This window comes from Vidua macroura, chromosome 9, assembly GCF_024509145.1.
Source record: "Vidua macroura isolate BioBank_ID:100142 chromosome 9, ASM2450914v1, whole genome shotgun sequence".
NCBI lineage: Eukaryota > Metazoa > Chordata > Aves > Passeriformes > Viduidae > Vidua > Vidua macroura.
In genome coordinates, this window is record NC_071579.1 from 31,826,128 (window position 1) to 31,844,388 (window position 18,261).

General features: G+C 59.7%; 1 protein-coding gene across 2 annotated transcripts; it reads left to right on the plus strand.

Moving 5' to 3' along the window:
• Positions 1-818: 818 nt before the first annotated feature.
• On the plus strand, positions 819-18,031 carry IL23R (interleukin 23 receptor). 2 transcript variants are annotated; one of them, XR_008438481.1, is made up of 18 exons: positions 819-902; positions 1,055-1,336; positions 1,791-2,025; positions 3,039-3,145; positions 4,183-4,470; positions 4,569-4,692; positions 5,459-5,628; positions 6,546-6,691; positions 7,275-7,434; positions 8,159-8,241; positions 8,483-8,696; positions 10,397-10,594; positions 11,390-11,470; positions 13,141-13,191; positions 13,712-13,808; positions 14,295-14,385; positions 14,955-15,952; positions 16,120-18,031. XR_008438481.1 is itself a non-coding variant. In XM_053985711.1 (17 exons), the coding sequence occupies exons 4-17, from the start codon at positions 3,088-3,090 to the stop codon at positions 15,549-15,551; spliced, it is 2,358 nt and encodes a 785-aa protein (XP_053841686.1). In that variant the 5' UTR covers positions 819-902; positions 1,055-1,336; positions 1,791-2,025; positions 3,039-3,087; the 3' UTR covers positions 15,552-18,031. The 2 variants fall into 2 exon arrangements, 1 of the variants encoding a protein (XP_053841686.1); XM_053985711.1 differs by having other exon boundaries at positions 14,955-18,031.
• The last annotated feature ends 230 nt before the right edge of the window (positions 18,032-18,261 follow it).

Below are 18,261 nucleotides of genomic sequence, written 5' to 3' on the forward strand. Positions count from 1 at the left end.
TTCCTGAGCAGGGGAAAGAGAAATCTGTGGGAAAGAGCCGGGTGTGAGCCCCGCCTCTGCTGCCCTGCTGCCCCCGGAGCTCTGAGCTGCAGCTCCGGGTGCTCAGGAAGAGATAAGAGATAAGGACACAGCAGTCAAACGGCAGCGGGAGCGCGGGGGGCTGAGAAACGCGGGAGCCCGCAGCTCCGAGGGGCTCTGACACGTCCTGGGAAGGCCGCAGAGCCCACCGCACCGTGCCAGCTCCAGGTGTGCTGCCCTGGCTCCAGGTGTGCCACCTGGGCCCACATGTGCTTGTCTTCGGTGCTGGCCCAGCCCCAGATGAGGTGGGCTGGCTCCAGACGTGCACGCCGGCCGTGCAGCCCCAGCAGTGTGAACATTCCCAGAACATCCCAAAGCTGAAATTCCCACTGAACGCCCCCGGTCCTACTCGGGGTGTGCGTAACCACACAAACCCAGACGTTCCTACCACCACGCAGGCACGTTGCACACATTGCACACATTACATACATTACATAACCACACACCCAGCGAGGCTTCACCCCGCCGCGCCGGCAGGCTCCTGCTCTCCCTTCCACAAAAATTCCCCCTGGATCAGCCAAAACGCGGAGCAGCCAGGGCTTGCTGGCAGCGGGAGGCTCTGCCTTTCCCCGGGGTGAGGGGGGGTAAATTCTGTTCCCCGACATTTCCTCCTGCGAGGCAGAGGCGGGAGCAGTGCGGGGTTTCCTGTGGTTGCAGTGTCTAATGAGGTTAACACAGTTTTTGAGGTTTAACTCTCCAAGCGACACGAGGAAGGAAGCGCCGGGCTCTGCAGAGGGAGCGGCGGGGTGGAGAGCGCCGGAGCATCCCTGGAGCATCCCTTGGATGTCCCAGCGCTGGGAATGCGCTGCCTGTGACATCCCTCGGTGAGCTGGGGACCAGCAGGAGCACAGAGGGGGTGACAGAGGGCGCCACGGAGGGGGTGACACTCAGCGCTGGTGAAAACAACCCCGTCCCTTGGGGACCTTTCATTGCGTGCCTCTGGGATGGGCAGGAAATGTTCTTTCCCTGACAGCAGCCGGGACCCTGCTGCGCCCCCAAGGAGATCGTAACAACCCCCCGGGGATGGGCTCAGCTCCACCAGGGTGAGCCCAAATCCTGCCAGAACTTTGAGGCGCCCCTTCCCCCGAGGCTGCTGCTCGAGGGGATGCTGGGATTTCCCAAGGACTGACTCAGACTGGGAGGGAAACTCGGGTGCTCTATGTAGGTCAGCCCCTCGCTGCTGCTGCTGCTGCAGCTCCGGCCACGGCGGCTGCAGGAGGCTCCCATGGAGGTGCCACACGTCCTGAGCACTGCCGAGGTAAGGAATCCCTGCTTTCCCCAGCTCCCAGCCCCCTGCATTTAACCCCAAAATGTCCCAGCTGCTGCTCCTCACCCGCTGCTCCTGCGCTTATCCTCCCTGGCACAGCCACTGGGGAAGGCTCCGCGGGATTTGGGTTGGCACCGTGGAGCAGCTTCTCCCTTCTTCGTGGAATTCCCGTTTCTTTAGCCCCAGTGCACGAGGAGGCTTCACCAGAGACGAGCTCAAAGCCCAGCATCTCCAAATGGCCTCTCTCCTTTGGCTTTGGAGTCTGCAGACGCCTCTAAATTGGAATAAAACCACGAATGTAATTCCAGAGGAGGCAGAGCCTCGCAGAGCTGGGCAGATTTAGAGTTTTCAGCTCTTCTCCTAGGACCCCAAGTGCATTTTTTTCATCTGCTCTGGCTTGCAGAAGGCTCATGGGCACTTGGGAACCGACAGCTTCTCTTTGTAGGTCAGGTAATAGAGAGGCACTCGAAGTTTGACTCACCCGTGATGAATACTTGATCAGCCCTGAAAGCAAACCAGGTCACCTCACCCCGCACGAGAAGCACCGAAGCACTCGCTGCTGCTGCTGCTGCTGCTGCTGCTGGTGGTGGTGGCCTGGTTTGGGTTGAAAATCAGCATTTTGAAGCTTTTACTGAGGACTCTGGCCCCCCTCCAGGGAAAATTGCCATTCCTGCCAGCAGGTATTGCATGGGGAAGGGAACTCCGGGAGGGTGGGCTTGGCTGGGGGTGCAGCCCCGGGCAGGAGAAGGGGGGTGGCAGGGCTGGTTCAGGGTCTGCTCTGTGACCCCAGAGGGGCCTGTGGGGATGCTGGAGCCACCCCAGCTCCAGGGGGATGCTTCCAAGGGGGGTGCTTTTCTTGGAAAAGAGCAATTTCCCCCCGGGAGCTGCATTTCCCTGTTCCTCAGCAGTCTGTGCCGTGGTTGCTGGTTCCAGCCCCACATCCAAGCCCCACAAGGCTGGTGAGGCTGGGCTTTCTTTCCTGGGTTGTGGGAATCCTCCCGAAGAGGCTGTGGAGAGAGGCAAAGGGAGCAGGGAAGAATTTAAGCAGCTGTGGGATGCAGGCACAAGGGTGACTCCCTGGGGACGGGTGGGAAGGCCTGGCCTGGGATTTTGGGGCTGTCTCAAGGGCTTCACTGCTGGGAAGAGCCTGGCTCAGCCTGGGCAGGACCTGTGGGAATGATGTTATGGAAACAGGGAGTTTCTATCCCATAAAACCATGTCTGAGCATCCCCAGGCATGGAGACTGCAGGACAAGCCCTCAGGGCAGCAGCCCCACTCTGGGCACCTTTAAAGACCTTTTTTTTTTTTTCATGTTTAGCTAGATTTTCCTGATTTCCTGGCCCCATTGCCTCCCGTCCTGTTTTTTGGAGGAGTTTTGCTCCCTCACCTTTGCTCCCCCACCAGACATCCATCCTCCCCAAGGATCTGCCCCCCTTGAGCCCCCTCCTCTCCAGGCTGAGCAGCTCCCCCAGCCTTCCCACTCCTCCCAGGTGCTCCTGAGCCTCAGGCACCTCTGGTGTCCACATCTCTCCTGCCCCCGTGGGAGCCCAGCCCTGCAGCCAGCACTCGGGGTGGCTCTGGGCAGAGGGGCAGCACCCCCTGCCCCCCAATCCCACCTTCTCCAAGGCAGGGCTGCTCAGATTCCCCTGCCACAAACCCGCATTGCCTTCCCCGCTCCTGCTCCTCCCGGCAGGATTTGCTCCGTGGCTTTTTAGCCCTCAGACTATGCCGCAGTCCAGCCCATGGCGGGGCCCGGCCAGGCTTTGGTGCTGCCCGTCCTGCTCTGCTGCCTGTGCCCAGGTGAGTGACGGTGACAGGGCCACCACGCTGGTGGCAGCCGAGCAACGCCCTGGACCTGCGGGGATTTGGGGTGGGAATAGGACAGGGAATAGGATTACAGAGCTGTGGTGTTTGAGGGGAGCAGTGCAGGGGGGGGTCCCGTGCCCTGCAGCTCCTTCTCCTTCCCTCTCCCCTCCTTGGAGCGGGGCCATTCCCAAGCTCCCGGGGCCATTCCCAAGCTCCCGGGGCCATTCCCAGGCTCCCGGGGCCATTCCCAAGCTCCCCGGGCCATTCCCAGGCTCCCGGGGCCATTCCCAAGCTCCCAGAGCCATTCCCAGGCTCCCGGGGCCATTCCCAAGCTCCCAGAGCCATTCCCAGGTGCCTGCAGCCCCCGTGCCGAGCTCTGCCCCTGCAGCCCCGCAGCCGGGGCACAGCCCTGCCCTTTCCAGGAAGGGCAGATGGAGCCGATAGCGCCCGAGAGCCGGGGCTGCTGCAGAGCTTCATCTGATAGGGAAGGGCAGCGCCCCCGCCGCCCTAATCTTGGGGATCAGAGCTCTCGAGAGCGCGGGTTATTTCCCTGCAGTCATTTAAACATTAGAGCAAAAGCTGAAATCGGTGAAACTGGCGAAACGGGCTGTTTCTGATGGGCCGGGATGAGTCAGCGGGGCCGGGGCGCTGCTGCGGGCGGGGGGCTCATCCCAGCCCCGGCCTGGTGTGGGCTGGGAGGCACCTCGGAGCTCACCCGGTCCCAGACAGGGACCGAGTGCTCCCAGTCCTATCCGGCCTGCCTTTCGACACTTCCAAAGTGTCCAGGGGCAGCCACAGGGACACCCTGTGCCAGGGCCTGCCCACCCTCGGGGGGGGGACAATTTCCCCCTGGCATCACTCGTGCCCCCCGGTTTACCCGCGGCCCACGGGGGTGAAGGTGAGCAGGGCGGGCTGTAATGCCCTCGCTGCAGGATCCAGGCGCGCTGCTGCGGCATGGCAGGGAGCGGAGCAGCTCCCTGCCGAGCCCTGCAGCCCCGGGACAGCCCCGGAGCCCACCCGCTTTGGCGCAGGTGCTGCGAGCATCGAGTGCAAGGGGCGCGTCTGGATCGAGCCCGCGCCGGTGGTGCGGATGGGCTCCGACATCTCCATCGGCTGCCAGTCCTGGCTGGGCTGCCCCTCGGCGCAGCTCCTCATCCTCCTCAACTACAGCCTCGCCGAGGGGACCCCGCTGGCCCTGCCCGGCGGCGCCGTGCGGCTCCGGCTGCGCCGTTTCCAGATGCCCTTCGCCACCGTCACCTGCTTCTCCCGCTGCGCCCGGAGGGACCGCCTGGTGTGCGGCGCGGAGCTCCGGGCGGGCTGTGAGTGCCCCCGGGCCCCTCGGCCGTGCCGAGCCCCGCGGAGCTGGGGCTGGCTCCTGCCGGGCTGGCCGCGCCCTGACCCGGCCTCGCCCCCGCAGACCCTCCGGACCCCCCCGGCAACCTGAGCTGCGCCATCGCCGAGGGCTCGGAGCGCCTGGAGTGCGGCTGGGATGGGGGACGGCTCACACACCTGCCCACCCGGAACAGCCTCCACCTGCGCAGGTGAGGCCTCGGCGGGTGGCAGCCCCGGTGTCAGCGGGGCTGCCGTGCCCCAGTTCCACTTCCTACCGCTCACGCTTTGTCACCTCCTGCCCCGGAGCCGCACGCTCACCGCAGGGCGCGCTCTGCAGGACGGGGCCCTGGCAGTGCCCCGGCTCACGTCCCACCGTGCCCCGTCACGGGGAAGTGACAGCTTCCAGCTGCTGGGGCTCCCTCCGGGATAGAGAGAGGATGAACCTCACGCTGCCCAAACCCCAAAACCCAAAGCCCAGCTTGAAGCTGAAGCAGAGGTGCTGGCTGCTGCACGGTGTGCCACAGTCCCACCCCGGGATGCTCCGTGTCACCAAGGTCCCCACGGCACCACCTGGCACGTCACACCCCATCCCAGGATGCCGTGGCTGGTCCCCGTGGCACCAGCCTGGCAGGCTTGCAGTTCTCCTGACTCAGTTTTAAGGACATTGAATCCCATCATATGGAAGCTTTGTGAGGAGAAGGGACAAAGCTCCTGCCTAAATTTGCTTGGGATCAAACTGAACCACACAGCCAGAAAGGAATGAAATAATTCCCTTCCCACTGTGAAAATATAAATGCCCAGCAGCAGTGCCAGGGAAGGGAATGAGTTTCCAGCTTGCTTTAGGGGTGACAAATGCCAGGTTTGGGGGTGGCCATGCCCTGGTCACAAGCTGTGACACCTCAGGAGCCGGGGTGGCCGTGCTAGCAGGGGTTTGGTGCTGGGACGGGCACTGACAGGGCTGCCTTCTGCTTCCAGGGTGCTGGCACAGGATGAGGAGGATGAGGAAGAAAAGGTCTTCCCTGCAGACTCACCTGTGCTGCTGAGAGAGCTGCACAATGACAGCCACTACTCGGCGTGGGTGCAGGCCAGCAACGTGCTGGGCACTGCCCGCTCGGCCCCTCGGCACCTCAGCCTGCAGGAGCTCGGTATGGCCACCCATCCGTCTGTCCATCCATCTGTCCATCCCTCCTTCATCCATCCACTGATCCATCATCCATCCATCCATCCATCATCCATCTATTGATCCCTCCATCCATCCATCTGTCCATCCATCCATCCATCCATCTATCATCCATCCATTGATCCATCATCCATCCATCCATCCATCTGTCCATCCCTCCATCATCCATCCATCATCCATCTGTCCATCCCTCCTTCATCCATCCACTGATCCATCATCCATCCATCCATCATCCATCTATTGATCCCTCCATCCATCCATCTGTCCATCCATCTGTCTATCCATCATCCATCTGCCCATCCCTCCACCCATCCACTGATCCTTCAATCCATCCTCCATCTATTGATCTCTCCATCCATCTATCCATCCATCATCCATCCCTCCATCATCCATCCACTGATCCTTCCATCCATCACCCATCCATTGATACTTCCATCCATCCAGCCATCATCCATCTATTGATCCCTCCATCCATCCATTTGTCCATCCATCTGTCCATCCCTCCATCATCCATTCATCCATCTGTCCATCCCTCCATCACCCACCCATTGATACTTCTGTCCATCCAGCCATCATCCATCTATTGATCCCTCCATCCATCCATCCATTTGTCCATCCATCTGTCCATCCCTCCATCCGTTGATCCATCCATCCCTCCATCATCTATCCATTGATCCATCATCCATCCATTGATCCCTCCATCCATCCATCTGTCCATCCATCATCCATCCCTCCTTCATCCCTCCCTCTGTCCCCCCACGAGCAGCACAGCGTGCCGGTGCCGGGGCTGCGCGTGGCCCCCCTGCCCTGCAGCGTCACTTTAGGGACACCCCTGGGCACAAGGACGGCCCCCACCCCTCCCCTTCCCTCCTGTCCCCACAGTGGTCCCCGCTCTGCCCGAGGTCATCGGCGCCGAGACGACGGAGACGTCGCCTGCCAGCACCACCACGCGCTGGAGGAGCCGGAGCCAGCTGAGGAACGTGCACTGCGAGGAGAGGCACAGAGCCACGGGCACCCCGACGTGGCACGTGAGACCCCCGGCACCCCCAAACCTCCCCTTGCCTGCCCCCGGTAAAGAGAGGCCAGTCCCGTTCCTGCTGGAGACCCCGTGGGCAATGGGAATATTTGGGGTCACTCCAAACCCACCCCCTTTGCTCCGCTGCTCCTGGGGAATGGGCACCCCCGGCCACAGGCAGCTCCCACCCCGGCGGGCAGCAGAGCTGATGCCATCTGGGGCAGCAGACGGCCTCGTGGCCAGGGTTATCTCAGCTTTTTGAGCAGAAAGACCGAATTCCAAATATTTCCGAACGCTCCGCTCCGCACGGACAAGGCACAGAATCCTGGGGGATGCTCAGCGCACACCCCACACAAAACCACACAGGGCAGGGATGGAAACACCCCTGGAAACACCCCTGGGTGCTGCCAGGGCTGAGCCTGGACCCCAGCTGCCACAGGAGCCCCAAAATCTCCCCCCAGCGCGGCTGGGGGCTCTGGCTGCGCCCCGCAGGGTGGCACTGGAGGGGACAGGGCGGGTCCTGCCCGTCCCGGGGGTGGCGGTGGCAGTGGGGACCCGCCGGGCCCCGCTCCCCCAGCGCCCCGCTTCCCTTGCAGGTGGAGCCGTGCGACACGGTGGCACTGGAGGGTCCCAGCTGGCGGCACGAGCTGCAGAGCGACACCGAGTTCGTGTTCCAGGCCAGGTGCCGGCTCGGCACCGCCCACAGCCCCTGGAGCGCCTGGAGCCCCCCCTTCCTGTACCGCACCCCCGAGGCAGGTGGGCTCAGCGCCGGCGACACCCGCGTGTGGCATTTGTCAGCCCTGGCACAGCTGTCCCCACCCTGGGGGGGTTTCAAAGTGCCTGTGGTTGTGGCACTTGGGGACATGGGGCCGCGGCAGCGCTGGGGGTGGTTGGGCTGGATGTTCTCGGAGGGCTTTTCCCACCCAACAGATTCCACGATCCTTAGTGGCTTGCTTTGCCGCTCCTGGGTGGAAAAATCACATCAGCCCAAGTGTGGCGACAAATCCCGGTCACCCTGAGCCAGCTCCGCCCATCCGTGCCAGCTGCTGGCCTCGGCATGAGCCCGGCTCGGCCATCCCGGGCTGCCCGGGGAGCGCTGCCCTCCCTCCCCGCTGCTAGCGGGGAACCGGGGGCGGTCTCACCCCAAAAAGCAGCGCCCGCCGGTGCTCTCCGTCTGCGCCCTTTCCTCTGCCAGCCGCAGGGCCCCGGTCGGGAGGGGCTTTCTGGGGGGTTGCGGGTGCGTGGGAGCCCCGGGTGCCCTCCGCTGTGTCACGGTGTCCCTCCGGTGTGTCCCGGTGTCCCCTCGGGCTGCCCTCCGCTGTGTCCCGGTGCCACCCCCGGTGTATCCCGGTGTCCTCCGCTGTGTCACGGTGTTCCTCCGGTGTGTCCCTCCGGTGTGTCCCGGTGTCCCCTCGGGCTGCCCTCCGCTGTGTCCCGGTGCCACCCCCGGTGCGTCACGGTGTCCCCGCTCCTCCCGCAGCCCCCGCCGCCGCTCCCGCCGTGTGGCGGCGCCTGGGCCCGGCCCTGCCCAACGGCAGCCACGAGGTGACGGTCTTGATCAAGGTAAGGAGGTTCTGGGCCGCCTCCGCGAGGTTTCGGCTCCGCTGCTCCTCCCCGAGCAGCCGCAGGTGCCGCCCGCCCCGAGGAGCCCTTCGGCCGCGGGGACGGCAGGAAAACGCCCGCCCGGCGCGGAGCCCAATCCCTCCATCCTTGTCAAACGTGTCACCGGCCGGGGGGACAGCTGTCCCGGCCGGGCGTCTCGGTGTCACGCCGCTCACATCTCCGCCGCTGTCGCCCCTCGCAGCCGCTGGCAGCCCGGGATGCCCGCGGGAGGATCCTGGGCTACGCCGTGAGCGCCGAGAGCCCCGCGGGAGCGCGGCTGCTGTGCCGCACCGCCGGCACCGAGTGCACGGTGCTGGTGCCGCCGGGAGCCCGCCGCCTCCTCGTCACCGCCCGCAATTCCAAAGGGGCTTCCAGCCCTGCCAGCATCCCCCTAAGCCGGGCTGCGGCTCAGGAAGGTAGGGTGGCACCACAGGGTTTTGTGAGAAAAGGCACCGGGGCAGGCAGAGCTCATGAACAGGAAAAAGTCACAGAATCCCAGAATTTGGGTTTGGGATTGAAGGACCTTAAAGCCCATCCCGTGCCACCCCTGCCATGGCAGGGACACCTCCCACTGTCCCAGGCTGCTCCGAGTCCCAGTGTCCAGCCTGGCCTTGGGCACTGCCAGGGATCCAGGGGCAGCCACAGCTGCTCTGGCAATTCCAGCCCAGCCCCTGCCCACCCTCCCAGGGAACAATTCCCAATTCCCAATGTCCCATCCATCCCTGCCCTCTGGCACTGGGAGCCATTCCCTGTGTCCTGTCCCTCCCTGCCTTGTCCCCAGTCCCTCTGCAGCTCTCCTGGAGTTCCTTTAGGTTCTGGAATCTCAGCCCTTCACCTCCTAAGGCTGCAGCAACAAACTTAAAAATAAATTTGCCCTGCCACTGTTGTCTGGCAAAGCAAAGGGTGCCAGGCTGCTCCTCTGCTCCAGAACAGCTCCTGCAGCCTCTGCCAACCCCCCCTGGGAGCTGGGTCCTTTCAAAATCAAAAAGAAGGGGGGGAAAAAACCTTTCTAAATCCTTTTAGGACCACCTTATGGTCCCTGTGCCCTGGGCTGTGGTTTTCCCCACTAGCCATGCTAGTTCTGAAAAATGTCTCTGAATGAGCAATGGGAGGGGAAAGCCCCATTCAAGCAGAGGACAAAGACATGACTAAAAAGAAACTGAATAGAAATAAGGTGGAAAAACCTCTCTAAGCCCTGATGCTTATCAGAACCGTGCACGTTTCTGGTAAGCAGTGACAGGTGACGTGACAGAGCCGATGGTTTTGGGATTCGCAGGCACAGAGCTCCACATCTGGCTGGGGATGAGCACAGCTGGCCAGGAGGGCCACGGGCACCTGGGCTGTGCCAGCCACAGCGTGGGCACAGCCCCAGGGCAGTGCCTGTCCCCTGTGCTGGCACTGCTGGGGACAGCTCTGGGGTCACCACGCCAGGAAGGACAGTGAGGGGCTGGGAGTGTGTCCAGGGCAGGGAACGGAGCTGGGAAGGGGCTGGAGAATCCCTGAGGGAGCTGGGAAGGGGCTGGAGAATCCCTGAGGGAGCTGGGAAGGGGCTGGAGAATCCCTGAGGGAGCTGGGAAGGGGCTCAGCCTGGAGAAAAGGAGGCTCAGGGGGCCCTTGTGGCTCTGCACAGCTCCTGCCAGGAGGGGACAGCCGGGGGGGTCGGGCTCTGCTCCAGGGAACAGGGACAGGAGGAGAGGGAACGGCCCCAGGCTGGGCCAGGGCAGGCTCAGGGTGGATATTTGGGAAAATTCCTTCATGGAAAGGTTCTCCAGCTCTGGCACAGCTGCCTGGGGCAGGGGTGGAGTCCTCATGCCAGGAGGGATTTAAAAGCCCCATGAATGTGGCACTTGGGGACAGGGGGCAGTGGTGGCCTTGATCTTTAAGGTCCTTTCCAACTAAATAATTCTATGAAATAGAGATCAATACATAAATATAGATTTTTGTATATATAGTGTGTGTGTTTATATACAAACCCACCATATTCTATAATTCCCTGCTCACCCTTCAGTTTTCAAACCCTTCCAAGGAAAGCCACGTTTGTGCTGGGCTGGGCTGACCCTTCCCAGTCTCCAAGGATGGGCTCGGGGTGACAGCCCCCTGCCCTCTTTCTCCACAGAATTCCCAGCCCCAGAGGCCGTGGAGGTGAAGGCTGAGCAGCAGAGCAGGTTCCTGGTCCAGTGGCGGCCCCCGCGGCAGAGCCGGAGCCCCCTGCTCTGGTTCATCCTGGAGTGGGGCTCCAGCTCCCAGCACGGCCAGCAGGAGCAGTACAGCTGGGAGAGAGTGCCACACCAGGAAACACACACCTACATCCAAGGTAGGGCAGCCAGGAATCCCCTTTGTGCGTGGCACAGCTCATCGGGACCTTATCAACCCAAATCGGGACCTTGTCCACCCAAATCGGGACCTTGTCCACCCAAATCGGGACCTAATGAACCCAAATCGGGACCTTCTCCACCCAAATCGGGACCTTCTCCACCCAAATCGGGACCTTCTCCACCCAAATCGGGACCTAATGAACCCAAATCGGGACCTAATGAACCCAAATCGGGATCTTATCAACCCAAATCGGGACCTTCTCCACCCAAATCGGGACCTTCTCCACCCAAATCGGGACCTAATGAACCCAAATCGGGACCTTCTCCACCCAAATCGGGACCTTCTCCACCCAAATCGGGACCTTCTCCACCCAAATCGGGACCTTCTCCATCCAAATCGGGACCTTCTCCATCCAAATCGGGGCCTTCTCCACCCAAATCGGGACCTTCTCCACCCAAATCGGGCTATCAGGGCAGCTTCGTTTGAATTCGAGCCCCTGCCCACTTGTTTTTGGGGGGACTGGGGCCATGAAGAGCCCTTAGGGAAGGAGGAGGAGGGAAGCAGTTGGAGCTTTGAGCGCAGACAGTGGGATTTGGGTGCCTGGGTGAAGATCACAGGGGAAGGAGGGGATGGGGAGGGAGAGAAAATGAATTTAAATTCAGCTGGAGGGGCCAGGAGCGCCAGCAGGCCCACAGCGCTCTCGGCACTCCGTAAGCAGCCCCTGGCCGAGCCTCGAGCCGTGCCAGCAGCCAAAACCCGCCGTGCTGAAGGCAGACGCGGCTCTCCCCGGCAGGGCCGGCGGCGGGGGCCGCCCCGCGCGTGCGGCTGTTCGCGGTGTACCCCGGCGGGATCAGCGCGCCCGGCTCCAGCCCAGGTGAGCCCGCCCGGGCCGAGGCTGCTGCTCCTCCCCAGCGCCTCAGCCGCGGGGCATTCCCGGCGTCAGGAGCAGGGCAAACCCTCCCCACCGAGCAGGGCAGGAAAAGTGAGGCTTTAGTCGACGCATTGGTGTAAAACCCATCTCTAGCTGGTCCTCGAACAGCCCAAAGCCTCATTTTTCCTTCAGCGGATGCCCCAGTGGAGTGGTTGTCCCTTCCTGCGGCAGAGAAGCGAGGCTGCAAACGCGGAACTCCCAATAAGATGTTACAGATAAACCAAAACAGAGCAAAGAGCTTTTCCAGAGGGCAGCTGGGCAGACCCAGCCCGCCCTCCCTACCTGCAGTGGCAGTCACAGAACGCCTTGGGAGGGACATCTCCAGCTGGATCAGGCAGCTTCGGCGCTGGAAGGGGTTTGGGGAAGGGCACGAGCCAGCCTGCAAAGGAACAGCATCATCGGCGTCACTGGGGGGGCTTTGGGTGCCCTCCAGAGCTGGGCAGGTCTTCGGGAGGGTGAGGCCAGGGTGTGACACCAGAGCAGGGTGCGACACCAGAGCAGGGCGTGACACCAGAGCAGGGTGTGACACCAGAGCAGGGTGCGACACCAGAGCAGGGCGTGACACCAGAGCAGGGTGCGACCTCCAGAGCTGCCCCAGCCCAGCCCAGGCGGGGCTGAGGGCCAGGGCTGGGCTTAAATAGAGCCCGCCCCGGGCAGGGGTGGGTGGAGGGCCCAGGTGGGGCTGGGCAGGGCCATTAAGGGCTGTCAGAGCCAGAGGGACCTGCAGGTGACGCCTGAGGTGACATCCTCAGCTCCTGGCTCCCGTGGCACCTGAGATGGGTCCTCTGCAGCTGCTCGGGGACTTTTCCTGGGCCAGAGCAGCTCCGTGGCTCTGGAGAAGCCCTTGGGGAAGGGCAGCTGCTCCCAAGAAACGGAAGCAGACGTTCCTGGCTGGGGGGCCCGTGGTCAGCCCTGGCTGTTGGGTGTTGTCCTCGGGGCAGGGCCCTCCTCTGTGGCACCGAATCAAGCACAAGGGATCCCGAGGGAATTGCTGAACCCGGCCAGGATCGAAGCTGGCTGCTGGCTTCAGCAGAAGGAGGCTTCTTGCCGTGGCAGCGCCTTCAGCTGCAGACCTTCCCTCACTGCAGGGAAATAATCAGGAAATTCATTCCCAAGGGGTTCAGGCACTTTGGGAATCACAGAATCCCAGACTGGGTTGGGTTGGGAGGGACTCAAAGCCCCTCCAGTGCCACCCCTGCCATGGCAGGGACGCCTCCCACTGTCCCAGGCTGCTCCCAGCCCAGTGTCCTGCCTGGCCTTGGGCACTGCCACAACTTCTCTGGAAAAGCTGTTAAACAACCTGGGAGTGCTGGTGGAAAATGGTGGAGTTCCCCAGGGGCACTGAATCCTTGTTTTGGGGTGCTGAGGGGAGGGAGGGACGCGCAGGGAAGCTGCTCTGTGGGTGGGGACAGGAGCTGATCCACATCTCATTTCCTCGTGGGGACGTTGTGGAGAGCCCAGGCAGAGCTGGGGTTACTCATTCCTCCAGGGAGCTGGATCGTTCTCCTCGCACCGCTGTTTATTTTTCTAAAAAGGAAGAGCCAAGCCAGGTTTTGTGTCACCCCCAGCCCTCTAAATGAACCACAGACGCCTGTTCTCCCTCTCTGTTCCAGCCCCGGCAGAGGAGCCGCTCCTGGGCAGCGCCTACAGCGAGATGCCTCAGGGTAAGGAGGGCAGCTCGGCCTTGCCAAGCCAGCCTTTCTCCCCAGGTTTAACCCCAGCAGCTCCTGGCAGCGGGAACTGAGAGCTCCCGGATGCTTTGGGGAGGTCAGGGCCAATAAAGGAGATTTTTTCCCCACGTGCAGGGAAGGCCGTGGTGCTCTCAGGGGTGAGCAGCACCCGCAGGATGCAAGCTTTGAGTTTTGCTTTCTAATGAGGTTAAAACACCACGTCCAGTCCAAGGGGGAGGTGCCAAAACCAGGAAAAGAGCAAATTCACCCATGCAAGAGGCTGATTCCATCCTACAGTCCAGCCAGGGCCTCGTTTCAGCATTTCCCACCCATCTGGGGATGCTCTGCTTGCACATCCTCTGGTAAAGGTCACGATCTCTTACAGCTCTTAAACCAAAAGCAAAACCAGCCCGGGCTGAGGAATTCACGTCAGCATTTCTGGCAGCTGGGGTAGGAAATGGTGAGTGACTGAACCGCTGAGGCCATGACCCCCTCCCTCTCCATCCTCCTGCAGATGGTGACATCAGAGTTTTCCTGGGACTGAGCCTCAGCGTGGTCGGATTATCGGTTCTTTTTGCAATTGTGATGTTTAAAAAATCAGTCAGGAAAAGGTATTCCTTTCTCCTCCATGTCTTCTTTCCTTATTTCTAATTCATAATTTTTTTACCCTTTTTTGGGGGCTTTTCTGGGGATTTTTTTTGGTGTTTTTTGTTTTGTTTTGTTTTTGTCTGGTTGTTTTTTTTTTTTTTTTTTTTTTTTTTATATAGAAGAAATATAAAATTTCTTCTGGGATGTTTTAAAATCAGCTACAGAGTCCTTTTCACCTCAGCCTGAGGGCAGTGTCACACATTTATCAGGCTGTCATATGAAAGGACTTTTGGTGCTCTACAGTAAGGCAGAGACCAACAAAAAAAAAGTCAAATAAACGTGAAATTGGTGAAATTAAAGAATGGGGAACCCAGAGTTTCCAAGCCCTGCTCCAAGGCTGGATGTTCTTCCTGTGTCCTTCCTACCCAGGCAGTTTCACGCTGCGTGAGGAATATCTGAATAATACCTTGGAGTAACAGTTGGGGTTTGTTTTTTCCCTTTTGGTGAAGGATCAAGGCCACCCTTGTGTCCCTCTTGCCAAAGTGGCTGTTTGAAGACTTTCCCCACATGGAGAACAGCAGCGTGGTGAAGTCACTCCAGGTGAGGGCAGAGTTATCTCCTGCCTTTGCTTCCCCTCAGATTAAAGCTCGGCTTTACAGAATTATTCAGGTTGGAAAATCCCTCTGAGACCATCGAGTCCAACCATCCCCCAGCAGTGCCACGGCCACCTCTAGTGCCACATCCACAGGGCTTTTAAATCCCTGCAGGGATGGGGACTCCACCCCTGTGCCAGGGCCAGACAGCCCTTTCCACGAAGAAAACTTCCCTAAAAATCCAACCTAAAGCTCCCCTGGCACGACTGGAGGCCATCTCCTCTGGTAATATTCCCTGTTAGCTGGGAGAAGGCAGCTTGTGTGAGGAACAGGGATGGGGAGAGGTTTCAGCTCTGAGGTGCTGGGAACTGCCCAGGAATCCTTTCCCAGGGATGTGGGAGCCTGGACTGGCTGAGGCTTCACACCTGAATTCCACATTCTCTGTGTTCCGTGGCCACAGCCACCGCGGGCTGGGAGGGACCTGACAGCTCATCCCATCCCACCCCCTGGGCCAGGCTGCTCCAGGCCCTCACGCCAGCTCTCCTGTTAACAAAATCTGCCCTCGCTTTTCCCCAGGACAAGGCTGATTTCCCCGGTGACAGCCTCCAGGAGCCGTTCCTGGCCCCCGCTGACCCCGCGGTCACGCAGGTCGAGGAGGTGCCGGCGCAGGAGCGGCACCAGAGCCTGGACACCAAGGCCAGGGCAGAGGTGCCCGAGCCCAGGGAGCTCCCGAGGACCCCCAGCACCCCGGCCCCAGGGCAGCTGGGTGCCTACAAACCCCAGCTCTCCGACAGGAACGCTTTGGGATACGTCGCTGCTGGAATCTACCGGGCGCAGCCGCCCGCGGCGGTCCCGCAGCCGGAGGTGGGAATCTTCTCCCGGGACTACACCAGCCCCGTCCCCCAGCTGTGGGACCAGCAGGGAGGGACGCCCCAGGTGTGCCTGCTGGAGAAGATCAACCTCGTGCTCAACAGCAGCCTGGAATTCCCAGGGCAGGCGGGACACGGCTCCGTCCCGGAGCAGCGCTGGGAGCCGCCCGGAGATGGCCCCCAGCAGATGCTGGTCCCCGAGGAGCTGCTGTCCTGCCTGAGAGCCACCAACAGGGAGTCTGTGGATGCAAATCCCCACAGAGCATGGGAGGGCTGTCCTGAGAGGAGCTGGAATTGGGGATAAAGCCCTGGAGCAGCGACCGAGGCGGCGCCAGCACCGGCATTGCCAATGGAAGAGCCAGAGCAAAACTCCCCATTGGAATTTTGCCCTCTTACTCCACTGCAGGTTCTTGTGGCTGCCTGGGAATCCCAATTTTAACCTTACCTCACACTGGCAGAAGCAAAAAAGCCCATAAAGCTTGGATTCCTGGAATGCCAAGCAGGAGATTCCTGCGGGGTGCAATAACTTCAGTTACTGCTCAGCATCGTCCTCTTGTTAAAGGTTTGGAGCACTTCATTCCCAAAGGTTTGGAGCACTTCATTCCCAAAGGTTTGGAGAACTTCATTCCCAAAGGTTTGGAGCACTTCATTCCCAATGTTTGGAGCATTTCATTCCCAAAGGTTTGGAGCACTTCATTCCCAAAGGTTTGGAGAACTTCATTCCCAAATGTTTGAAGCATTTCATTCCCAAAGGTTTGAAGCATTTCATTCCCAATGTTTGGAGCACTTCATTCCCAAAGGTTTGGAGCATCTCATTCCCAAATGTTTGAAGCATTTCATTCCCAAATGTTTGGAGCACTTCATTTCTGGAGCTACTTGCAGTTCAAATGGATAAAAAAATCCCTCAGACATCCTGGCAGAGAAGTGGAAAATATTTTGGGATTGCTCCTGATGAACAGACCAAGGAGGATTTATGAGTCACACGGGTACCAAGAACATGGAATCTTTTCTGTATTTCATTTTCCTCCCATTCCCAATAAAAACCCACTCGGGTAAGAACAAACCTCCACCTCCTGCCAGGCTGATTTAAAATCCCTCTGAACTGGGTGAGGGATTTATCATCTCACAGCATTTTGTCACACTCAGCCTCGCTGTGGGAAGGGCAGTGTGGCACAGGAAAATGGGATTTATCAGGCACATGGGCATGGATTTGGATCTTTGGGCACCCAGAAGGTGAAACACAGCAGCCCTGAAACCATTTCCAGGTGTTCTGAGACTTACAAAATATTCCCAAATGTTATTTTTTTTTTATTTTTCCTCGGCAATGTGAGCATTTCTCCATTGGCTGTTGCACAAATGGATTAATTTTGTGGTTTGTCCTCAATACTTCCAAACCTCCCCCGTGTGTGCCGTGCTTGCTCCTTCCGTGCCCCCAGGAACCTGTCGCTGTTCCCAGAGGAGCAGTGGCCTGGCAAGGAGGGGAGGATTCTTCTTCAGAGGCAGCAAAAAACACAGAAATGTGAGTGTGGCACGGCAGGGAGCCTAAAATGAAATTAGAGAGTGCTGCCTGAGCAGGAAGGAAGTTGTACAAGAGCACCACACGACCTCGAGCAGCCCGAGCATGAGGCAGGGAAGGTTTTTTTTCTTTTATTTCAGCGTCCACATCCTGAGACTTTGTGCTGCTCTTTCACCTTTGAGCTGCCAAACCTCCAGGTGGGAGATGCTCCTCTGGCCAGCAAACAGGGAGCTGCTGGGTGGATTTCCAGCCCCGGGAGGGATCCCTGCTGGCAGAGCAGTGGGCAGAGGGGGCACAGCTCCAGCTCTGCCAGCAGCGGGGCAGGGAGGGAGAATTCCCAGCTCCCACCGTGGATGGACAGCAGAGAGCCACCAGCGCCACGCTCCCACTGATTCCTGGGGAAAAGGGAGTATCTCTGCTAGTGAAGGGAATATTTCTGCTAAAGGGAATATCTCACAGGTGCCCAGAGCAGCTGTGGCTGCCCCTGGATCCCTGGAAGTGTCCCAGGCCAGGCTGGACAGGGCTGGGAACAGCCTGGGACAGTGGGAGGTGTCCCTGCCACGGCAGGGGTGGGATTGGATGGGATTTAAGGTCAAACCCGAACCATTCTGGGATTCTGTGATCCCAAACACCATCCCAGGCTGCTCCAAGCCCCATCCAGCCTGGCCTGGGACACTTCCAGTGATGGGGCATCCCATGAATCCGATCACAAAGTCACTCCCAGCTGATTTATTTTAACTTCTCAGGGATCCCTCCTTCCCTCAAATATTACAAACACCCTAATTTTCAACACCAGGATTTTCTATCCCCTGTTTTAAGCTTGGTTTTACCGTTGGCAGTTGGATCCAGTGCCAGAGATCCTCACTCCTTGTTTATCAGCTCAGGAATGAATTCCATGATCTTCACCCCCCACCATGATGAGATGCACCACGGTGCTGTCTCATCACTACCAAAGTTCTCACCAAAAAAAGGTGTTTTTTTTTTTTATATATATAAGGGGAAGGAGGGAACAAGTTAAAAGAAACAAGAAGTTGGGTGCAGGCAGTTCAGGGGGGCTGGAGAACAGAAGGTGCCACCCACCCCTGCTCTGAGCTCCAGCCCATCAGAGCAGGGGGTTGAAGGAGCAAGGAGCTCCCACCACCACCAGAGACCAGCCAGAGACTCCCCTGTGGGACTTGTTTACCTCTGCAAAGTCAGCCCGGGGATTTAACCTGAATTTAACAGGGATTTAACCTGAAACGAGACCAAAGAAACAATAAATAAATGTAACACGTAACGAATGATGTTTTAAATGTGCATCTGCGTTGTGGTTTTAAACCCTTCACGCCACTGCCGTGCAGGAGGACGTGGAATTCATTCTGGCTTGAGGTTGGCAGCACAGAGAGCTGGGTTTAGGCTCAGCTTAGTCACCAACTGATGGCGTGACCTTTATTTGCTTCTTATCTGCACAGTCTGGGTTACTGCAGCTGGTAAAGCCCCAGGATCAAAGGCCAAAAGC

Bases quoted from the DNA above. Each gene is read 5' to 3' on its own strand.
- IL23R (XM_053985711.1), top strand. From the start codon at position 3,088: ATGGCGGGGCCCGGCCAGGCTTTGGTGCTGCCCGTCCTGCTCTGCTGC. The intron at 11,471-13,140 runs GTGAGCCCGCCC...TCTCTGTTCCAG, and splicing joins CGCGCCCGGCTCCAGCCCAG to CCCCGGCAGAGGAGCCGCTC. The intron at 14,386-14,954 runs GTGAGGGCAGAG...GCTTTTCCCCAG, and splicing joins GCGTGGTGAAGTCACTCCAG to GACAAGGCTGATTTCCCCGG.